Consider the following 17,058-nt stretch of genomic DNA (forward strand, 5'->3'; position numbering starts at 1 on the left):
AACCAGAAGGTACTGAATAAATGATGGATCGACTGATCTAAGACACTGATTTGGAAGACAATAATGCCAACATCAGATATCATCCTCATTTTTAGAATAGCAAATATACATACTAACTATTCTAAAAAATCAAGCAAAATAGTTTAAAATTGGTGAGGAACATTAATTTCACACAAGAAAAATTTTTTTTAAATTAAATGCTCCAGTCTCACTTTTTGGAGTTAAGTCCTTTTCCAGAGTGTAGAATCACTAAGCTGAAATACAAAACCATATTTAAATTTTATTCTTTTCTACTATTTAGGTATATGGAATTGCTATATTTTTCTGAAATATCATTAAAATCATTGATCTATACCTGTAATATCTAATTCTATAATCATTTACATGGCACATAATTGTATATTTCTTTCTTAAACCATTTTTATAAGAGGTCATTTTTAATCAAGAAATTACATCTCCTGGACTATAGGTAACTAGACTAAATGAGATATATACATGTATACCATCCCTTAGCTCAGTGCCTGGTATAAGGCAGAAACTCAACAAAAGATGGCCATTATTATTATAACAGAATAGGGACATAAAAATAAAGATGCTAATAAACATAATCTTTGGTTTTGAAATCTCTTCCCAAGTAGCCTCAAAACATTTTACTTTACTCCTTGGGCATCTTTGAGTTTTGGTGGTTAGAGGTTTTGTTTGTTTGCTTGTTTGTTTGTTTGTCCTATCACCCCCAACCCCTAACTTCAGGCTGGAAACGAGACATGATTTGCCCAGAGTCACCATAGATGAGCATAAACAACTCTGTGTCTCCCAACTCTAAATTTGCAGCTTTATCCTACTGCTGACGGGACTTCACTGATGATGCATTAAAGATGCATCCATTCTGCAGAGTCAAAAGGCATCTACCATTACTCAATAAATATAAATTCATGGTTGATAGGCCACACATATTTCTTGAGTGCCCATCAAGTGCCTGGTTCTGGTGTGATGACATAATTCAAGAAGGAAAAAACCCAGCAACATAATTTCAGAGAATGATATTGATGGCTTCATATTAAGTAACCATCATAGATCTACAATCTACTTACCATTGAGGTGAGAAAGATAGTCAATATAGGCCAGAACATATTCTGGAATGTCTCCATATTTCTTTAGCCCCAGCTCAAAAATCTTAAAGGCAACAGATTTGTCCTAGAAGTAGAGAAAGTACTGATTTCCATGAAATGTCAAAAAGATACTCAAAAGAATATTAAAACTAACACCTAAATATGACAAAGTTACATTAAAAATTAAAATCATGTTACGTAAAAATTGCTGAGCTGAAAACCATTCAGAAATATGGAGTTTAATAAAGCATAAATTAGCAGGCAGTGGGTATTTGGATCATGCTCCATGTAACTGTATAGATACACTTAGACTTCCCTTATGATATGAGCAATTAAAGCTTAGTGATAGAAACTAGAACTATCTTTCTTTTAATCAATATATCTCAGATGAAGAAAATTATTGTAAGTTATATTTCAGTACCTACCTTACTACAGTAATACTCCATGAGTGCTGCAGTAACATAGACATGGTGGCGGGTTCTGGTATCTTCTCTTGCTTTTTTAAATATCATTCTTCCAGATTTGATACCTTCTGCTCTTCTTGCAAATTTCATATACTGGATATATACCTATGCAAAAAAAAAAAAAGTATTTGTTTTCTGTAAATTAGCAGAATTCAATCCCTGTAGCATCCAGTACAGGCTCACCTTATTCCTATAGTAATGTTTTCTGTATAAGAAAGCAATCTTGACTACCCAAGAAATCATAAGTAATATTATAGATATTGCACTATTTAAATCCACAAGCAAATCTGTTCCGGTATTAAAGATGTATGTAAATTAATTTTAAAGAACTGATACAATTCACCTACCACAAAATTCACCCTTTAAAGCATACACTTAATTAAAAGGTTTTTTAGTATATTGACAAGGTTGTGCAATCATCAACCCTATTTAATTCCAGATCATGCAAATTAAATTTTAAGGAGGGAATAAGAGTGCAACTGTGGGAAAACACTCCATTAATATTCATTATCCAATACCTAGAAAACTCAAGTTTTGATCTAATACAAACATGTTTAGCAATATATGTTTAACTTCACATTTTCTTGGTTCATTGCTTTAAAAGTCCACTACTCTATTTTCAGAGACCATACAATGTAACTTATTGATAACTATTTATGAGCCATTTTATATTCAGCACCTATGGAGTGCCCAACACATGAAGAGTATGCAGTACTTGTTCAATGAACAAACATCTCTGGATGAGAACTAGGGTGATTATGAGCAGGGTCCTGATTTGCACAATTTTGATGATGTCAAACTATGTTGCCCAATTTTGACCAATGGATGGATAAGTGAATGAACTGAGTTCCTTGAGGAAAGGAACTTTATCTAATATGTCATTATACTGTTGGAATATAGCATAGTGCATAGCACAGAGTGGTTTGCTAAATGAAGTTAAGAATGATTAATAAATGCCAGCAATTAGAGCAGTGGAATGCCAATATAAACAAGCAAAAAGGCAGTACAGCTGGAGCTGACTGAGGGAGAGGGTCTAGCGCCCCATGCATGGGCCTATCCCCTTCCCCTCCCACTGAAAGAGCGCCACTGCAGTTCTACAGAAACTCAGGGCTTTGAAAAGCACTATTACAGAGCAGAATTCAGGAGAAAGTGAGTTCCTATTCAATCTCTCCACAAGATGTTGGTTTCTCCTGCCTCCATTTATTTAAAAATAAATATCTATTAAGCAACAATTATGTGGCATAAATGACTTCACACCATGATCACAGAAAAGTGTTAGATACAGAAAGCCCCACTGTAGCTGTTACATACAGCTGCGTTAAAAAAAAAAAAAAAACGATCTAGCAGAGAGCAGATCAGTAATTGCCAGGGGCTGGGAGAGAGGAAGGGTTCACTACAAAGGGGTCACGTGAGAGAATTTTGGAGAGTCATCGAAGTGTTTTCTATCTTAATTGATGGTGGTCCCATGACTCAGTGTTACTGGTCAAGATTCATAGAACTATACAATAAAAACATAATTTTACTGTACAAAATAATTCTTTTTGTTTTTGTTAAAGCAGATTGCAAAGGTGGAAAAGAGATCTGTAAAGTTACTCACCAAGGTGGGGTCAATATCCTCAATTGCCAGGAGTCTGTTATATATACTGTGAACTTTCTCATACTTCATGCGACTCTAAGGTGGTAGAGAAGAAGTGGATATAAATATATACTCTAAACAAACAGGATTTGAGCTCTGAGGAATCCAGTGTCTACATCCCCCAATGGCACCTGTTCTGAGCATAAATATATAATGACCGAGCTGAGGGCTAATAAGTGTTCAAGTCTACCGAAAGCAACATGCTTGGCAAAGAGGCAGCCAGAAAGAAAAGTCAGTCTTGCAGTAAAAAAATCCAATTATAAGAAAGTTCTAAATACTTTTACTCACCTCTTCATAATCTGCATATGCAAAATAAAGAAGCATATTCTTCTTTAATAAAGTGCTTATGGCTCTTTCATATATATTAGCAGCTTCATCACTAAATAATTTGGCATTATTCATATCCTAGGAGAAAAAAAAAGTAAAGCTCACTCTCAATGATTTTAATAGAGCTGAAACAGAATAAAATACACACTCATTATATATACACACATGGACACATATGCATTTCTGGATTCTAAAAATATTCCAAAGACTTCTTCTATTATTTTAACAGAAGAATCACAAAGTACTCTAAATGATTCATCACTTTAATGCATTAAAAAACTGCCATTATACTTTAATTCTGACTAAAGAAGTCTAATCATAAAGAGTTTCACTAAGACTCATTGATATAAAGTTTTCAACATTTACTCCTTACTACCAAACACCAGTGTAATGTTTTTAGCACATTTACTATAACCATGAAAAGATCAAAAGGTACCAAAGGGAATACTCACCCCCTTCTCTGCGAGCAGTTTACTTGACTGCTCCAGATACTGGGCAGCTTCATACCAAATATCAGGGTGATGGCCCAGCACAAGTAGGCACTGTTCATAAGCAAACATAACTAAGGGAAGACAGTCACAACATTCAATTAAAATAAACGTTATTTATGAAACTATCAATACAAGCATCCCAACCAAATTATTAGGCTAAGACAGGGCACTCAATAATGAATGACAATTAGAAATAAAAAGCTTTAGTGATTTCTGGCACCATCATCCACCCAAGCCCCATCCATACATCATTTATTAACTTCATATTTATTGAGCAACAATATGCGAGGAATGTGAAAGACACTGTGAATACGCCAGTGAATAAGACTTCCTATACTCAAGAAGTCTGTAGTACATTGAAAAGAGCAACATTAAGAGAGCAATTATAAAAAGTAATAAGTATTGTGATGAGGAAAGTATAGCGTACTCTTGAAACTTACAGCAGCAGGACTTAACATAGTTTAGGGACTCAAGAAAGGCTTCACTAAGGAACTGACATCTAAAGCGAAACCTGAAGAAGGGATAGAAGCTGGTCAGATGAGAGAGCAAATGGAGTGCAAGAAGAACAAGAGTAGATACAAAAATGGTGTAGGCAAAAAACAAAACAAAAAACAAAACCCCATTATTTGCAAAGGCCAACAGGTGAGAGAGAAAGGCAAGACTGAGGGATTTTTGAAAGGTCTAAATTCTAGTTCTGGCAGTGGCGGAGTAGTTTGTATAGGATTAACTCTCCTGAAAATAATATTCATAAGCTAAAAAAAAAAGGCACTGGAGAATGACCAAAAGAAACAGAAATCAGAGAAGACAGAACCTTAAAAAATCAGAACCACATTGGGTGAGATCAATATTTAACATGGATTTTACCCTCAAGGGCATACAGTTCTGGGATAACTAGTACTCAAATCAAATGCTGAAGTCTTACTGGCTTGAGATAAGTAATATAGATTTCTGGGCTATGAGAGCAGCTGGAAATTAAGGGGGGAAATCCCCTAAAAGAGAGAGCCACAGAAAGTGGAGCCTGAAAATCATTAGCTGACCCCCAGAATATACATAGATAGGAAAGAATACGAAGAACCCAAGCAGAAAGCAAAGCTGGAAGTCTGAAAGAGCTGAATAGGTATCTCACCAGCTGCCCACTATAATGGAGACCAAGTTTGGAATTTGAGTCCCATCAAGTTAGAGGGTGTGGGTAAACACCTTGTCCTTCCCATTTTGTTTTAGGAGTAAAGACCATGTCCCAGGATTAAGAGATTTACCCTAAGATTAAGGGCAAAACTAAAACAACTTAGCAGTGTAAAACCAAGCCATCAAAAGGTCTAGGTGATCTGCCAGTAATTTAACTCCCTGCTAAAATAAAACTCAACATTCTTTAGAGGACGATAACAAAATCCAGTCTTTACATTGCATCACCTGTACATCTGTACAGGAAAAATGTTAATGTTTATATTGTGACAAAACAGGAAAATGTTACTCATAGTGAAGAAAAAAAGAAACCAACCCCACGATGGCTCAGATGTTGGAATTAGCAGACGACAATTTTATAACTACTGTTATAAATATGTTCAAGTATATAAAGAAAAAGATGGTAATCGACATGGAATTGCAACAGAGAAAGGAAACTATAAAAAAGGAACTGTGAAAAATACAAAAATTTCTAGAATGGAAATTTATAGAACTGAAAAGTAAAATATCTAAAATGAAGAATTCATTAGATGGGCTTAACATTGGATTGGATATGATAAAACAAAGGTCAGTGAACCTGGAGACAGAGTTATAGAAATTACTGAATCTGAAGAACATAGGAGAGAAAAAGACGGGGTAAAGAACAATCTTGGTAACCTATGGGATAATATCAAGTGGCCTAACATACATGTAACTGGAGTTCCAGGAGGGTTAATCTTATTACCTCTTTTTGTTATAAGAGTCTGATCTTCTGTACGAAGAGGGTTGCTCTTTTCCCACTGTATGTATTTCTTCCACATGTCCACCTGCTGAGCTTCTTGCGGAGTATTCTGAGGAGGCACTGAGGGTGCATTGCGGTCCAAACCTTTCATCACTGTCTCATATTCCTAGACAAGCATTTAGAATTCTGTAGTGAGCATAGGAACAACTCAGATATACAGGACGGAGTTGATCAGTTTGGAATACTTTGTTCAAATGCCTATTGCTTCCAAATACCACTTTGTTAATATAATCTAAAAACCATTTTAAGAGCAGGGAGAAAGATAACAGACGATTACCTACTCAAGAACAGGTTATCAGGACTGCGTGACTAGAGTACCCCTAGGCCCTCTCTATCGGTGATCTAGGAGGTCACTCTCTAGGACAGAGGAGTTGACATATCAACAAGACAGATGAGCCGGTGGCATCATTACTGCCATCTTTGGAGAAACCATCTGGTCTTATAAAATTTCAATAGTTTGTATTACCAGGCTATTTTCCTAACTTCTCACAGTGTCAATGAATAAAGAGGTATGCACGCAAGAGAAAAATCTGTTTTTGAGAACTCTGTTATTAGACCACAGAGTAGTACAGCATTCACATATGTATGAGCAAATAGGAGGGAAAATAAGAACTACTTCATAATTCTAGTTAGAACCTTGTCCCTATGACCTATTTTTATATTTAAAAAAAAAATGATTTCTTCCAAACTTGATTTATTTTGTCCTTTAACATGTCTGTAAAGAGGTATTTCACTTCAACAGTATCATCTTCTCATACAATGCAACTGTCATTAGTTAAGATTACTAATAATTGAAAATATTGAGTAATACCAGGGAAAGCTCTTCTGCAAACATCATACTCATAACAATCATTAAAATAAGTGGCCTGATAGAATTTCATACCTTTGCTACACGCCTAGCATTCATGTAATCTCTACTCCGATCTTCGATCATTTTTTTAGCTAAATGAATATTGATACCCTAATAAAAAACAAAGGAAAAGGTATATTATCTTTAAATTAAGTATATTTTTTATTAGCACAATACAGTTAATTTATTCATCTACTAAGTTACTTTAAATTTAAATTCTTTACTTTAAAAGATTGTTTTGGTTAGTAAAACAAAGGTTCAATCACATTTTATGTTTCAGAGATCAAGGAAGATATGCTTATGTCTGTTACGAACTGGCAGTGTATTTCCATAGATCAGAAATTTCTAAAGATAGGGAATGATTTGGAAAGGATCAATTATTTCATATAAAATTATACTAATAAATAATAATGTTCAGATTCATCTGGGTGAATAGCCATGACTTAGCTCTAAAAGCCCTTTTTAAACTAGGTCTGCATAACTTGAAAAATTAGCATTAGCAAGGAGACAAACATTATCACTCGTGTCTAGCAGTTCTCAAAGAGTAGTTCAAGGATTCCTGATCCCCAAGACCCTTTTGGGGCTGAGGGGATGGTCCATGAGATCAAAACAATTTTCATATAGCACTAAGACATTATTTGCCTGACTTACAAATATACTTGGAATTTTTCAGAAGCTACATGATGTTCAGCATCATAGCAGATGGAATTTAGAAGCAGATATGAAAATCTAGCTGTCCTCTATTAACCTAGATACTAAAGAAATTTGCAAAAATACAAAACAATGCCACGCTTCTCACTAAATTTTTTCTTGTTTTGGCAAATAGTTTGTTTTAATGCTATTTATGTTAAAATATAAGGCATTTACTATTGTAAAATTCAAATTAATTTTTAAAAATCTTAGAATTTCTCAGTTTTAACTCCAACATGCTAAATTTGATACATAAAACCCTTATTAAAATTCAAAGTTCTTTGTGGTTTTCAATAATTTTTAAAATCTGAGGACCAAAAGTTTTGATAACCACTGCTCATGTCTATAAGGGAACGGTTTCAATATTCTACTTAGTTCTTCCAAATCACAGTACATCTGAGGAACTTTCTTTTAATGGTAGACCTTATGTAGCATGTATATATACTTATTAGCTCACTTGGTTAAAGCACATACCAATGAGACAAAAATCTTGGATTGCAACTCCATATCTCACAAATGCAAGCCAATAATCTTATCACTGTAACTAGGTAATAGAGATGCATTGCAACTGATTATTACTACTGAAAAGCAATTCTAAAAAGCTATCATTTCATAAGAGATCAATGGCAGTGTGTGTGTATGATTGTGTGGGTATGGTTTAGCATTGAATAAAAATGGTTTTGTAAGAATTATAATTCTCCCAGAGTATTCTCTGAAAAATAACCAATAGCAATATAAGATGCTCAAAACCTTGCAAAAACATTAGGAATGGTTCTTTTATTGCAATCAATTTAAAAACATACATGTGTAGCACTGATATCCAGCTACCTAGTTACCTGATGCAAGAAAGGCTAAAATCCACAAATCTACAACGCATAAAAGTAAAAACGGCTTGGTTATAATAATCATTCTGGTCCAATTTACCTCTTCATACTTGTTATAGTCTCTCCAGAGTTGTTCAATGTTGATCATTGGGTTAACACAACCCCGTTGATAAACCCTTCGAACAGCTGTTATTCTCTGATTTTCTGCATAAGATCCAACAGCTTCCCTGGTGTTGGATAAGACATGCCATCAATTATATTATAGCTAAACCAACTGTGTACACTGAAAAAACAACCTATAAAAATACTTACACGCCTTTTAAGAAATTGATGTAATCCACCCAAATCTAAGAAATAAAATAAAGTGTTATTATCTTTCTTGATATTTTCAAATTTTTTTAGTGTATATATTAAAAATTTTTTAACTCTACCTGATAAGACATAATTTCCATTCCAATTTTATCCAGTGCAAAGTCATATGCTTGAGCCATTTTTTCTCTGAAATAAATGTGAGATGTTTTTTTTAAATTGTATTTATTAAAATGTATCTATAACTAAAACAATCATAACGTCTGATCATATGATCAGAATAGCATTTAAACCTTTTGTGTATATACACAAAATTGTAAAGACATCTTTGCAAGAATATAAAGTAATCCTTTTGTGGTTAGCTTGTCAATGTCATTAATGTATATACCATATTTTGCCATGTATAATGTGCTCCCTGTATAAGGTGCACCCACAGTTTTGGCCCAAACTTTCAGGGAAAAAAATCTTTCATTTTAATTTTTTAATTCAAATTTTCATTTGTTTACATTTACGTACTTGTGTTTTGTATTATAAAGGAATTTTAGCATTTATTTTTTAACATATGGTACAAGAAATTTTATGCAAAAATAATTACAAAACATAAGAACAAATATGAAGTACAAGAAACTTTATGTACTGGTAACAAATTTACAATATTTATGCATCATAGAAGGCCAAGAACTCTTCATAGTTGCAAGTTTGTCATAAGTTCAACAAAACCAATGATTGTGTTCCAGAGTATCATTTTGTATAATTGGTTCCAATCAATCATTATTGATTTCTAGAGTTACACTTTTAACTCATAAGCATAAAAAGAATTTAAAACATTTATATAGATATGGAATTAGTACCACCTATGTATAATGTGCATCCTTATTTTTCCCTCAAAAATTTGGGCAAAAAAGTGCACATTGTACATGGCAAAATATGGTACTTTCTTTTCTTTACCTACTGCTTGTTAGTTTATCAATAATAAGGCCCAGGTTTTACTTATCTTTATATCCTTTAAACTGCCTAATCTTATATATAGCAGAGTAATATGTGGAAATATCTGGTTTAAGGAGGTTAAGTTACATCTGAAGATATATCAGCTCTGAAGTAAATTTCAGAGAGAAAGAACTTCCTCTTCACTATAAGACAATAAAGAATGAGGAAAAGAAAAAAATTCTAGTTATAAAAATAACTAGCCTGCTTGTTATATACACAAATAGTATTTGAGAAGGTCTATTATTTAGATTCAGCAAACATAGATGGGTGGGTGTAAGTCATAGCGGGGAGATCAGCTACACTACAATAGAGTTGTCAAAAGTGCCCTGGAATACTTAAGTAGCACATGGCATCGTAACCTGCCAAGGGTAGTGCCATGCTGAGTAATATGCTTCTTATTAAATTTGACAAGCCTGTCAACAATGTGATTCCGTGTGGCAAATGTTCAGTGTTTCAATCATAGAAGAGGGGCTTGGATGATTCAATTCTACAGAATAAGACTAACGCCAGTGGCTCTTTTGAAGTACTTTTTCCAAGATTACTGACTTCTCAGAGAATTCCAACTTTTTAAATCCTTAAGTCTCTTTCCATAGAGTTCAGAGAAGGTGTGAGTTACTGTGGGATTGACTGTGCCTGGGGATGACTTGCATTTTAAGATCCTGATTTAACTTACTTGTAACTTGGAAGTTTGCCCTTGGTTTCTCGGACATATGAAAGATAACACTTCCATAAATCAATGTGCAAAACCTTCATAAGGCATCTCTGAAATAGCTATAAATAAAATAAAATATTATCAGAATGCACAGGTTAAATTTCACATGTACATGGGTGAAATGGAACACTAAAAAAACAAATTCAGCTCTTTTCATGAATTTATCCTCTTGCAAATAAATGGCAAATAACAACTTCCTATTTTTAGATAATCAAAATCATTCTGATGATTTTGGTCAGAATATAATCACTTTCTTTTCCAAAATTTTTATTATGACCATTTTCAAGCATACAAAACAGTTGAATAAGTACAATGAACTCCTACATAAATCACTACGTAGGTTCAATAATTATTAACGTTTTACTATATTTGCCTTATATTGGGTAAGTCCTAAGTTAAGTGTCAGCATAAAATTCAAAGTATATTTTAATAGGACTCACCTTTTCAACCTTGTCATAATTTTTAGCTTTAATCTGAGAAATAGAAAAACATAGCATTAATATTTTTTCTAGAATAAAATACTACCTCAATTTTTTGACTAATCTTGCAAACTCATCTTTATACTTTATTAATTCTACCTTTTAAAAATAGCAAATAGAAGTTCGAACCCAAGATGAATATATGCATTGTAAATAAGCCTTATGTAAATCGATCCTATATGAATAGATTTTCAAACACTCATTTATGTTTAAACTTTGTGAATTTAAAATTTTGTAGAATAGTCAACAAGATGAATACAGATATACAAGGCATAGTAGGGCAGAAAAAAATTGTTAATTTGGACTATACATAAATTGTAGTCACCCAGGCAAACTACTGTATTCCAGGCACTGGGGCGACCAGTGAAGAAAACACGCATAGTCTATCCAAGTTCTCATAGAGCTTACAATTTTATGGAGAAAATAAGTGCCAAGATGGTGGACGGACAGAATGCTATGGGAGCACTTAGGCGGAGCATAAAACATAGACTTAAGGAGTTGCAAAAGATTTCTTGAATGAAGATAAGATGTTAAGGATGAAGTGTTATACTGGTAAAGAAAGGGAGGAGTTATTCCAGGCAGGAAGAATAGTATGTGCAGACAAAAGTTAATTATTACATTTCCCTTTTTTGAATATTTTCATCAGATGGTAAGTAGGATTAGGTGCTCAATTGTGATATATCAGCGAATCTTTGTTTCACGCTGATAGGTGAATAATTTGGCTTGTGGTCCTTTTCTCTCAGTAGTATATATAAATCCGTCCAGTTTTCTGGCTTCAGATGCTGCAGATAACTCTGATGAGTGTTTTGCTGAAAACTTGCTCTCTCTCTCTGGAATTTGTAGGATTGTCCCCTTGATCTTCAGAGTTCATAAATTTTCACAGGATAGCCCTAAATATAGATAGGTCTTTGCTCTTTGGGGCAGTTTAGTCAAGGCTCTGGAATCAGACCTCTTGGGTTCACATTCTGAGTATCCACTTAACCTCTTTTTTCTTGATCTGCATAGAGGATAATAGTACCTATTTTGTAGGGCTGTTGTAAGGACTCAATTAGTTAATGTGAAGTCATTAGGACATTGCCTGGCAGAGTGAGCACTTATAAGTGGCATTTGTTATTATGAACATAACTTTTACCTGGAACTCACCATGTCCTTTGAAGCCAGACTTAACAATTTTTAAAAAATTATTGCCTCTTCCATCTGTTCCCTCTTTTCCTTTTAGAACTCCTATTGTACATCTATCCTCAAAATCTATTATTTTCACCCTTTCTTTGAACTTTTGCTCTAGGTTTAAAAATATTTTTCCACTAGATTCTCTAGGCCGTTAATTTAAGTCTCCATGTCACCATTCTCCTCCATTTGACCTATTGCCATGGTTGGTTCAAAACTAATGGTTTTGGCTCCAGAGTTTTTTTTAATATTGCACTTTCAGCCTTGCTGTGTTCATATAATTTTGTTCAGGTTATTGTCGCTCCTGCAGCAGCTCTATTTTGTTGGGGGCCTATCCCGACAGTTGTACATTCTTTCTTGTTGCTGGATCCTTAGCTGTGCAGTTTCTCTTTTTTTTCCTCCCGTCTATTCACTGAAGCTCAGTGTTGGCAGGCCTCGAGTAGCAGGTGTAGACAGCAAACAGGCTGTTGGTAGTCTTCCGACAAAAAACCAGAAAGAAATCTTTGCTCAAGAATAGGGAGGACTCAGCCTGGCTGATGTCCACATTCTTCTAGGGTGGAAAGGCAGTTGAGGTGTTCCAAGTATTTGAATGGGTCAGTTTCTTACTTCTTGCCCTAGGCTCTCCACCAGCCGTCTTCTTTGAGACAGCCATAAAACCTCAGGTTTCCCTGCATCCAGCTGCTTGGCTCAGTACAGGCAAATAGGTTGAGAGTGGGAGTGAAGTAAGATGAGTTCAGGTCACCAGCTTCCCAAATGCAATGACAGATTATATACAGTTCTTACAATAGGACAGGAAAACCAAAACTACTCATTGAGAAAATTGGCAAAGAATATGAATAAGTGATTCCCAGAAGAGAAAATGCTAATGGTTAAAAGTAACATGGCAACACGTACAAACTTACGAAATGGGAAAAACAAAATAACAAGTGTAATTTTATACCAATCAGAATGATAAAAGCGTAAAAGGGTATTAATACTACTGAAGCAATAAGTAAAAGGAATTTCACACATTGCTGGAAGAAATATGAATTCTTATGGCCTTTATGGAAAGCCAATGGCAAAAGCTATTCAAATAAAAAATACTTATCTTTTGACCCAGCAATTCCACTCCTGGAATCTACACCATAGAAATAAAAACCAGGATATAAAAGTGCTTGTACCAAGTTATTTACTGTAAACTTTCCAGCAGCAAAAAGTTAAAGTAAATGTACACCAATAGAAAAATGGTTTAATAAATTATGGTGCATCCACATCATGGAATATTCTATACCCATATAAAATTAATTAGGATTGTAACACGTAGTTTGGGGAAATTTCCGTAAGATTTTATTGAATGAAAAAAGATAAAGATATATACAGTATATATGTATAATATAGTCAGTTTTTGTGAAATAATGAGCAAAATTAAATCTTATTTGTATATATGTATGTTTTTATGAGCATGGAGAAAATATGGACTATACACTAAGTTGTTAATATAGTTATGATAGGCAGAGTTCTATGAGTGGAGGAAGAAATAAAGAAAAAAAGACTGTACTTCATGTATTTAATTTATACATTTCAATAAAAATTTTGTCTAAATATATGTGTTAAGCAATATAAGCCAAAAAATTTTTACATTTCTTTCCTACACCAATTGGTCCGACATTTTGGATTCATCAATTATTTGCTTCAATTGGTATTGGTTCAACACATATGGAGAAAGATACTTTTGACTAACATAGGAAGACCCTGACCTTGCATACATGGCCACTGACTGTCATTCATTAATTCCAATATTCTTTGATAGCCCCATTATAGAGCCTATAGTGGTAGGATTCCCAGGGCAGCTATAGCCTCATTATTTTTAAATATCATGCAATTTTTTTCAAACTATCAACCTGCTTTGGAGAAGCAGTGTGATAAAATGAAAAGAATGTGATTACCTTGTATCAACTACTGAATCTCTCCCAGCATCAGTGTTTGTTCCCATTTATAAAACGCGAATGATAATAACTACTACAAATGATTTTTCAAGGATTGAAAAGAAAATGAAGCATCTAGACATTCCAGGTGTTCATAAATCATACCAATTAACAAAATTATGAACCAAAAGAGTATAAAGTTTTCATTACATCTTCTCTAAATAGAGCTATGTAAACCAAGCAGCCAGCAAGAGCAATGTTATTATAATTGGCCCCATTAGAGAAAAGCAAAGGTTACCCTGCAGGTCATACTCAAATTCAATTATTGGTGAAGCTAGCACAAGAACAGGTGAACACCCTTCCTTTGGTTACCCTACTACTACTCCATTTTTCTTTGAAAGATTATTATCCGAGATATTGTTTATTAGTATTTATGTGAAAACATCTTAAGTTAAATATTCTTAAATATATTTAGCACAGTTATGTACATTTACACAAGAATCTACTTGATAACCAAAGCTTGGTTTAAATTTTAAAAATAAAAATTCTTGATACTGCTTTGAATTTTGTTTTGACATCAGAAACTCTCTAGTCTATCATTAACCAATCAAAAAGCCTCCATTTAAAGCTTTTTATATACATACACACAATTTTGGAAAGCATACTAGAACTTGCTCATATCTATCTACTAAAAGTAATGTTACGTAATTTTAAATGACAGGCTCTTTAGTTTTCAGTTCTCAAACTTGAATATGCAGTCATCTGAGGTGACTGTTAAAAGTGTGGGATTCTGTTTTGTAACAGGAATCCAAAGTTATTCTAATGCAAAGATTTTTTTAAGTGGTTGGAAATATACCAAAATATGAACACTCTAAGAGGATGCCAAAAAAATGTATACACATTTTAAGAAAGGAAAAAACTGAATTAAAATTACACTGGTGGAAACCACTTTGAGCACCTCTTGTAATTGAAAAGTAAAACACGACTTGTATTCATCTTATTGGTATACGAGTATATTGAGTACTACAATTTTATTAATTTTTTTTCTTAAAATGTGTATACATTTTTTGGCACCCTCTGTATATGTTAGTGTGATGGAATAATTGTTTTTCAAAATTTCTATAACATGGTTATATTATCTAATTTAAAAAATAATTACAAGAACAATTAAAGATAATTTTAAAATTCTTATCCTTCTGATCTATCTACTGTTAATCATAAAATATTTGTCATATAATTGCAATATTACATTTTTGATAAAGCAGTTTAATTTTACCAAAATATGACAAGTTGCTATGGAGGGAAAGGAATAAAAAATTTTTACTTGTTAACTTCCTATTTTTATTTTATAACTTGAAGAAGATAATTGGATTATGAAAACTAATTAAACTTTAAATTTAATTAAACGAGTGGTTATTTGCGGAAGAGTAAACAACATATTGAATACATAGATCTGTTCCTGATACTTTTCAACACTTCCTATTTCCAGTCCTTTGCTAATGTCCACAATTACTTCCCAAACATTAATCCAACATTATCTTTTGTAACTAAAATTATCCTCTGGGCAATTACTGAAATTAATGATCACTTACAGCAGACTATTTAATTTTGCAAAATGTAAAGCTTGTCAGAAGAAAAAATGTCTAATAAACCTTTGACGAACTGTAGTAACATCCATTTTTAACAGTTTAGATTAGCTGTGACCTTTGCCTGGAACATTTTTATATGGAGATCTAAAGAAGACATAATATTTACCTGATCAAATAGTTTTTCCTAATACTAGGAATATTTTTCATATTTTGTTGAAGCTTTTATAAAATGTTAGTGTAAATGTCCATAAAGCTAACATTTTTCTTATTAGAAAAAGAAACCTATACATATAAACAGCATTTTGGCTGATTTCCTCAAAATCAACTTTTTTTTTTCCTTATAATATACCTTGGGGGAAAAAACAAATTCCATAACATCAGAATTTTTAAAAAACGTTTTTTAAATTGTCAAAGTAATCATTAAGTAATTGTACAATTAATTTTAAATGGTTCAAAAACATATTTGACAAATGAACCCAACTGACATTATAACTCTACACAGGAAAGTAAACAAGCCAAACAATCCAAAGGAAAAAGGAAGTCTCTATATACTTTTAGATTTTCATAGAATAACCATTTGGGACAACTCAATGCTTGTGTTTTAAGACACTACTGGGTCTAGACCCCATTTCAAAGGAGTTTACATGGCAATTGCTTAAAATAAATGAATTGCAAACCCACATTCCTAATTTGTTTCCTACATGTCTTCTAAGGTATAGCAAATGCACTTTTGTGGAATTTAAAGACAATTAATTTAAATTGAGTTTGAGCTGCAGAAGCTACCTGATTCTGCTTGTCTTAATTATCTAAAAAGGTTAGCCTGGGAAACCTGAAAGCAAGTGGAATCCTAAACACAAACCACATCTTCCATTCATTTACTCTTTTTCAGTACTGTTTTCTGCTGCTCTCCAATATCTTAAGCCCTGAAAAATATGGAAGATTACAGAACATAGGTAGTTTTAAGGAATTTGGGAAATATTGAGGAATGGTACTTTCAGATCTACCAAAATTTTTAAATTGCTGAACTAGCTGCAGAACATTCTCCTTTCCACAGTCTACTCCCAAACTTCATGTAAAGGGATCAGGAAAAGTGTGTCTGCAAACAATTCATTTTGAAAATTTAACAAATTGTGTGCCTACATAGCAGGCTCTTTTCTAGCAGTGGAGATACAGTGGTGGATTAAACTAAATTTTGTAACTCATGGAGTTATATTTTAGTTAGGGAGTCAGGTAAATCAATAAACTAGGTAGTTTTAAATTTTTCCTATATTGTATTACTTTTTTAATTTATAATTTTCCTATTAAATGTAGTTGCAAATATATGCCTACATATACAGACTTAGATTTAAGAGATTCGTTAAACCTGTTGATGTCCCATGTTTGCAGTTCCTTCAGGCACTTAAAATGTATCACAGAAACAACTTATTTTTTAAACATGAGTGGGAAGTAAAGACCACTGTTAAGAGTCTCATTATGACTGAAATTAAAATTTGCTAACCAAAAGTGTGACTACCTTCAGTTCTAGATTAAGTTTACATTCATTTTGCTTCTCTGTAC

At 33.2% G+C, this 17,058-nt stretch overlaps 1 protein-coding gene across 1 annotated transcript in view; it reads right to left on the bottom strand.

Annotated features, from left to right (window-relative positions):
• CSTF3 (cleavage stimulation factor subunit 3) overlaps positions 1–17,058 on the bottom strand; it is a 63,738-nt gene that overhangs the window by 8,658 nt on the left and 38,022 nt on the right. The window contains exons 4-15 of the mRNA XM_019738568.3: positions 10,803–10,835; positions 10,324–10,421; positions 8,786–8,852; positions 8,667–8,701; positions 8,455–8,581; positions 6,874–6,951; positions 5,934–6,096; positions 3,989–4,098; positions 3,498–3,614; positions 3,171–3,245; positions 1,535–1,678; positions 1,092–1,194 (exon numbers count right to left, since the gene is read on the bottom strand). Coding sequence (XP_019594127.1) covers positions 1,092–1,194; positions 1,535–1,678; positions 3,171–3,245; positions 3,498–3,614; positions 3,989–4,098; positions 5,934–6,096; positions 6,874–6,951; positions 8,455–8,581; positions 8,667–8,701; positions 8,786–8,852; positions 10,324–10,421; positions 10,803–10,835 — 1,150 coding nt within the window. The remainder of the gene's footprint in view (positions 1–1,091; positions 1,195–1,534; positions 1,679–3,170; positions 3,246–3,497; positions 3,615–3,988; positions 4,099–5,933; positions 6,097–6,873; positions 6,952–8,454; positions 8,582–8,666; positions 8,702–8,785; positions 8,853–10,323; positions 10,422–10,802; positions 10,836–17,058) is intronic.

The sequence above is a fragment of the Rhinolophus sinicus genome, chromosome 14, assembly GCF_057876585.1.
Source record: "Rhinolophus sinicus isolate RSI-liver-muscle chromosome 14, RSI-T2T, whole genome shotgun sequence".
NCBI classification, from domain to species: domain Eukaryota; kingdom Metazoa; phylum Chordata; class Mammalia; order Chiroptera; family Rhinolophidae; genus Rhinolophus; species Rhinolophus sinicus.